The sequence below is a fragment of the Osmerus mordax genome, chromosome 27 (genome assembly GCF_038355195.1).
Source record: "Osmerus mordax isolate fOsmMor3 chromosome 27, fOsmMor3.pri, whole genome shotgun sequence".
Classification (NCBI taxonomy): Eukaryota; Metazoa; Chordata; class Actinopteri; order Osmeriformes; family Osmeridae; genus Osmerus; species Osmerus mordax.
Window position 1 is genome coordinate 9,188,998 of NC_090076.1, and position 7,223 is coordinate 9,196,220.

Genomic DNA, 7,223 nt, shown 5'->3' on the forward strand with positions numbered 1-7,223 from the left:
TGGAACAGATTTTGGTCAGTATCAGGATTCATGGGATTTGTAGTTTCGCTTTTGGTTAAATTCAGTTCTGTTTTAACTTCCATGCATCATTCATTGCAAATGTACATTTTATTGATTCAATGTATATCTGCAACAAGTCTTTTGTTTTTACAAAACACTGTTATCATTCACTACACAATAGTCGCCGACAAAATAACAGGACTTAAGATAAACTACAATGTACGGAGTTTACGTATCCGTGTGGCGTAGAAAGCGGCGCCTACGATTTTTTGTCGAGTAAAATGGCAGAGCTCACGAAAGGCGACGCAGGACAACTACACCAGGGGGACGTCGATATAAAGGGTAAGGAAACGTCGATTGTTGATTTTATACCAAAAATAATAAAACAATTAATTTGAACAAAATGGGTACCGTGCACATGATCCATTATCTGAGGTAGATTTTCCGGGAACACGACTTTTTAACTGCATAAGTACATAAGGGCCTCAGCACGGAGCTCCGCCATGGGACCTAGTAGTAAATAACCTGAATAACAGGAAATGGGCCAATGTCAAAAACGTTTTTGCAAAAATATTATGCGATGCTATGCCAGTTTCATCGCATGGAATTCAGTGAAACATCCAAATGAAACGCCAAACGCCAAACCAAATTATAGAATTTAATAGGTACGGTCTGATCGCGGAGCTCCACGACAGGGCCGTAGGGCAGCGGTGCAAAATTTGACGGTAGGCTACCATCATCAGCGCTCCCCGTACTAAAGCCTTGTTCAGACCAGGAAGGGGAACATCTAATAGTCTACTATGCTTTCAGTTGGCATATGAATGTTATGAGTGAGATGTAAACCTTTGCTTGTGGACTCAGTTCGAATGGTTTGCTAAATAAACCTCTCCAAATGCTTGGTTTGCTCAATGACCATTAAGTATGTGTCCTATTTTAACCAATCTTGAGAGTTTATGAGCCGAGTTGAACAAATGTGTCCCATCAACCCATGTCAAGTCAGGTCACAATGGCAGATTATTTGTACTTTGATCCCCCATGCAGAGTAAAAGTGAACAGAGAGCTCTCCATGTCCAATAGGTGGTGGTGAAGATCCACGCACACTTGTGGAGCACCAAGCAGTTGAGACTGTCTCCTCTGTTGGCACTGAGATGAAGGCTGAGGCCGTGGAAGTGGGAGACAGCGATGCCAAGACGTCAACAACAACCATCGGTAAGCACCGATTCCTTTATCCTGTTTAAATTGTTTTGCCCCAACTCGTATTCATTGTTTTCTTGTGCTTGTTACAGAGAGACATCTCTCTATTCAGACCAAACTGGAAGGGCTGGAGGTGCTTGTTGATCTTAATGGCGGTAGGTATATCTTCCTCTAAGGGCTTGATCAGTTTATTGATCTATGATTCCCGTCGACAACAATTTGTGTGTGTGCACGCGTGTTACCGGCTACAGACCTAGGTGTATCTGGCTAATGTGTGTGTGTGTGTGTGTGTGTGTGTGTTAGCTGGGAGAAAGTCCTGCCCACTCTGCCCTGATGAGAAATTCAAGGCCTGCTACAGCCACAAACTCAGACGCCATCTTCAGAACCTCCACTGGAAAGTCTACGTGGAGTTTGAGGGTAGGAAAAAACTAAACATCGCCACACTAAGATACTGAATATGTATAGTGTAGATTTCTCTCTATAAGCCTGTGTGTTAGTGCCTCTCAACCTGCTGGAACCTTATCAGCAGCACAAGAACTGACTAAGCAGTATGTAGGTGGGATCGTTTTATTTTTTTCTACATTTTTTATTTTTATATTTTTACCTCTGCTTACCTCTTCAAGGGTCCGTTTGTATAGTAATGCTGCTAAAATCCTTGCCTGCAAAACAGCTTTAGCAGTCTTAGTCAGCTGTAGAGAGCTAGTTGCATAACATTTATAGATCTCACCCACCACACTGGATTTAGGTGATGTACCAGTAGAATTAATGGTGTTTGTAGGTTCATGTTCACTGTCAGTAAATGCTAAATTCACAAATTATAATCCTTTATGCTTATGTGAAAGTTTTTGAAGAGACGTAGATTCAAGTGCTTAAAATATCCCCCCTATCTCTGTCTCTCTGTTTCTCTCGCTCTCTCTGATTACCTTTGACCTTCACTTGCTTACAGGTCAACGAATGTGCATTTGTCACTTGCCCTGTCGACAACTGAAGCCCAACCTCAATGGAGACCAGGTCAGAAACGTAGATAATGTTAGGGACTTCCTGTTAGATATTGTGCCATTTCTATATAATTTCCAATTTCAGTGCAAATGTATGTGTGTGTGTGTTCTCTACCAGGCTTCAGGGAGGCTGGTGGCCCACTACCACTGTGTGGTGTGTTCAGTCACCATTGCCCGTAAGACCGACATGATCAGCCACCTGAAGCGCCACGTGAACAAGGGAGAGACGGAGGCCAGCTACTCCAGCAGTTCCGACATGCCCTGCGAGGAGCCAGGTACGGGTCTGAACCAGGAGGGTCAGATGGCTGAGCGGTTAGGGAATCGGGCTATTAATCAAGGTTGCCGGTTCGATTCCCGTAATGTAAATGTAACCACCGTCACCACCTGCAGAGCAAACAGAGCCCAAATAATCCCTGACATTTGGTTTTTGAAATGATATTATATCTCTTTATTTATCTTTCTACTGTTATGGTTTTAATATGGGGCTGAATCAACCAATCATCTCCCTCCTCTCGCTGTCTCTCTTTGTCATTGGCTGGAAGCTTCCTCTGGACAGGCCTATGAGATCATGAAGGAGCTGGGAACCAATGTGCAGCTGCTGCCCAACCACACCACCCCTCAGAAGACCGACACATACTTCAACCGCAAGATGAAGACTAACAGGTTAGAGAGATTCTCAGGGCCTGGGCGCCATGAAAGTGCAGACTCACTGTGATGCAGATCTGGAGACTGATTAATTGTGTGTGTGTGTTTCAGGCAACTTGTATTCTGTGCCCTAGCAGTTTTAGCCGAGGAGAGGAATCCATTGGAGTGTCTAGATGCGTTTGGAGCCACAGGTGTGTGTGTGTGTGTGTGTACGTGTGAAATTCCAGCACTCAGCTGTGACGCCTGTTACAGCACGGAAGATCTACTGTACAGCATCCTACATCACATGACATCTTGTCTGTGCATCAGTAGAGTTAGGATCGTGGTGGTGATTAGGATTTCCACAAACCATATCTCACCACAGAAAATGGTAGTTAATTGTAGATGTGAATATATAGATTGTAAAGGTTGTGTTTTGCTGACTCCCTGTTCTCTACGAGCACAGGCATCATGGGTCTCCAGTGGGCCAAGCACCTACGGAACGCCGTCAAGGTGACCATAACCGACATCAACGATGCGTGTGTCAAAATGATCCGCGAGAACTGCCACCTGAATCACATCCGTGTGGAGGGCTCCCGGGGTCCCCGGACCCCCGACGTACCTGACGTAGAGGGGGTGCCCATCGCCACGGTGGAGGTCACCAAGATGGACGCCAACGTGATCATGCATCTCCGCCCCTTCGACTACATGTGAGTGGGATCGGGCCGAGAAGTTCTTTACCGTAGAAAAATTCAGTTTGGGAGAAAACTCGCCTTTGAAAATACTTGACATCGAAAACAAATATGCGTCATCTATCCTGCGCTAAGACAACATCGCAAAGTTTTTGCTTGCACCGTTATGTAACCGTTGTTTCCACGCCGACGATCACAGACACCTGGATCCGTTCGGCACGGCGGTAAACTACCTGGACGCGGCGTTCCGGAACGTGCGGAACCTCGGCATCATCTCCGTGACGTCCACGGACACCGGCTCGCTCTACTCCAAGTCCCTGAACGTCACCCTGCGTCACTACGGCTGCCAGATCGTCAGGACGGAGTACTACAGGGAACTGGCGGCGCGGATGGTGCTCGCCACTGTGGCCCGGTAGGCTGGCCTGCCTTCTCTAGGATGTGGGAGTACTGTGGGTGTGTGTGTGTGTGTCTTCATACAAGCCAGATTTGACAGAGGGATCAGTGTATCAACTAGTGTGTGTGTTTTTATTTATTTTATTTCACCTTTATTTAGCCAGGTAAGCTAGTTGAGAACAAGTTTTCATTTCCAACTGCGACCTGAACAAGATACAGCATAGCAATTCGACACAGAGTTACACATGGAATAAGCAAAACATAATAATTACAATATAACAATTAAACACAGAGAATAAAAGTGCAGGTAGAGATACTGGGGTGCAAAGGAGCAAGATAAATAAATAAATACAATATTGGGATGAGGTAGATAGATGGGCGGTTTACCGGTGGGCTATGTACAGTGTGGGCTATGTGTCTTCTTACAAGCCAGATTTGACAGAGGGATCAGTGTATCAACTTGTGTGTGTGTGTGTGTCTCCCAGGGCGGCGGCTCGCTGCAACAAGGGCATCGAGGTGCTTCTGGCCGTGGCTGTGGAGCACTTTGTCCTGGTGATAGTCCGGGTGCTCAGGGGCCCCACACAGGCAGACGAGTCAGCCAAGAGGATGCAGCACCTCATCCACTGCCAGTGGTGCGAGGAGAGGGTCTTCCTCAAGCAAGGCAGCATGGTGGAGGGTGAGCATACCAGGACCCACACCGTGAACATCAGTTGATATTATAGGCATTTCGGAACAGAAACAAAACTGTAACGTGTGTATGTGAAGTGTCTTAAGGCTCTTTTTATAATATCTGTTCAATGAATACGTTGTTGAGAGAGAATGTGTGTGTATTTGTAAGCGCCGTCTTGAATCGGCCAGGTAGAAAGGCACGCAGATTTTAACGTGAGTTGTGTACTAGGGAGTCAGGTGGCTGAGCGGTTAGGGAAGCGGGCTAGTAATCTGAAGGTTGCCAGTTCGATTCCCGGTCGTGCAAAATGACGTTGTGTCCTTGGGCAAGGCACTTCACCCTACTTGTCTCGGGGTGGAATGTCCCTGTACTTACTGTAAGTCGCTCTGGATAAGAGCGTCTGCTAAATGACTAAATGTAATGTAATGTACTCTTTCGTCTCCAGAGAGCCTGTACAGACAGCTGCCCTGCAACTGTCATGGTAGCATGCCTGGCAAGACCGCTGTGGAGCTGGGGCCCCTGTGGTAGAGTACCTGACCATCACTCCAGCTCTCCTCCAAATACTTTACTAACCCTCATTCCATCGTTTTCTATTTTTGTTGCTATGCTAACATCTGAATGTGTGTGTGTGTGGCGTGTTTGTGTGTGCCTCCTCAGGTCAGGGCCTCTGTTTAACTCTGGCTTCCTAAGGAGAATGCTGTTTGCAGCCGTCCAGCACAGCATGGAGGACATCCAGGCTCTGGTCAAGACTCTCCTCTGTGAGTCTGAGTGCACCACCCTGAAGTCCTCCGTCCACGGATCCTCCACCCTCGTCAACCAAGGTGTGTGTGTGTGTGTGTGTGTGTGTGTGTGTGTGTGTGTGTGTGTGTGTGTGTGTGTGTGTGTGTGTGTGTGTGTGTGTGTGTGTGTGTGTGTGTGTGTGTGTGTGTGTGTGTGTGTGTGTGTGTGTGTGTGTGTGTGTGTGTGTGTGTGTGTGTGTGTGTGTGTGTGTGTGTGTGTGTGTGTGTGTGTGTGTGTGTGTGTGTGTGTGTGTGTGTGTGTGTGTGTGTGTGTGTGTGTGTGTGTGTGTGTGTGTGTGTGTGTGTGTGTGTGTGTGTGTGTGTGTGTGTGTGTGTGTGTGTGTGTGTGTGTGTGTGTGTGTGTGTGTGTGTGTGTGTGTGTGTGTGTGTGTGTGTGTGTGTGTGTGTGTGTGTGTGTGTGTGTGTGTGTGTGTGTGTGTGTGTGTGTGTGTGTGTGTGTGTGTGTGTGTGTGTGTGTGTGTCAGTCATAGCTGCCTGAGGTGATTCCGTTGACTTCCTGCTTACTTTCTCCCTCAGTGGAATGTGGCGTTGTCATCAAGACGTTACAGAAGGTCGAGGACTCTGGATCCTCTGACCAGACAGGCGAGCTACTTTTTTTAAATCACTCGTCTCCTCTAAAAACAGTCGAACCTTTTCCATCTTCGAACACTTGTATCAAACACTCATTTTCCATCCAAACTCTTGTTTCTGGATACTGAATAAATTCTGGCTTTTCACAGTGTGGAACCGTTTTAGGAGAACCCTTAGTTACAAGTTGTATTGTGATGTCACTTCCTACAGGAAAGAGGAAGTCAGGGGATGAGCCTGTTAATGTTGTAAAGAAACTGAAGTCCGAAGCGTCTCTGGAACATCCAGGGTTCTACTACAGCATCCACCGCCACAGTATCCGAGGCATGAACATGCCCAAGTGAGTGACCTCCACATCCCCTCCAACTGTGATCTCTTGAACTTTGACCCTGTTGCCTATTGGCTGGGGACACAATGAGCGTATTGCAATCTTAAAAATGTTTTGTATTGTATTCTGTAAAGGGATTCAGACTCACACTAGAGCTTTCGTAGGGCACTGATGTTGTTGGAAGACCTGCACTGTCCATCCATTCATTCATTTCCCACCTCTCTTTTTCTCTCTCTATATTTCTCTCTCTTTCTTTCCAACCCTCTCTTCTCTGTCTCACTCTCATTCTCTCTCTCACTCTTCCCAGGTTGAACAAGTTCCTCCAGTACCTGACCGAGGCAGGGTTTCGAGTGAGCAGGACTCATTTTGACCCGACCGGGGTTCGGACCGATGCCACCCTGGAGCAGTTCAAGTCTGTGCTCACCAAGTACAGCGTGCCCACCTACACCAACACCCCGGCCGGGCAGGCAGGCCTCGGGACCGAGCAGTCTGGGAGGGGGGCGGACTGATCCATCCCAGCTGGGCAGGGGGGCGGACTGATCCATTCCGACCCGGGGGAAATCTGCTGGATCAGAACCAAAGAGTTCTGATAGCACTGATTACATCTACATATCTGTTTAACTTCCCAATTGGTGTACCTTTTTAACCTTTCTCGTGGGAGGGTGACAGTGGTATTGAAACCAAATCAAAATCAACAACTTCTTCCATTGTCTTGATGTCTGTCAGTGTTAACCAAACTGAGCCTACAGAACAAAGCCCATTGATATTTATTTGTTTTGGCGTGACGGTATGCTCCGGAATATTTTTTTAGTTGCAAATTTGAGTTATCTTGAGTGGGAAGAACTTTTTAGCTTCTTTTTTTTGTTTGTACATTTGTACTCTGTGTTATAAAATAGTTATTAAAATTTTCACATTTGTGTGCCTATTTAGCCTATGTCAGAATGTAGTCATTGCTTTCCT

General features: G+C 46.6%; 1 protein-coding gene across 1 annotated transcript; it reads left to right on the plus strand.

The window, feature by feature from the left end:
• The first annotated feature begins 217 nt into the window (after nucleotides 1-217).
• Nucleotides 218-7,180, plus strand: trmt1l (tRNA methyltransferase 1-like). The gene is given in 17 exon segments (XM_067230495.1): nucleotides 218-271; nucleotides 273-342; nucleotides 1,078-1,209; nucleotides 1,287-1,349; nucleotides 1,498-1,611; nucleotides 2,141-2,205; nucleotides 2,311-2,467; nucleotides 2,735-2,855; nucleotides 2,949-3,028; nucleotides 3,283-3,526; nucleotides 3,708-3,920; nucleotides 4,387-4,577; nucleotides 5,014-5,092; nucleotides 5,226-5,389; nucleotides 5,885-5,950; nucleotides 6,149-6,275; nucleotides 6,571-7,180. Coding segments are annotated over 17 exon segments (2,142 nt in total). The 3' UTR covers nucleotides 6,773-7,180.
• Nucleotides 7,181-7,223: the final 43 nt, after the last annotated feature.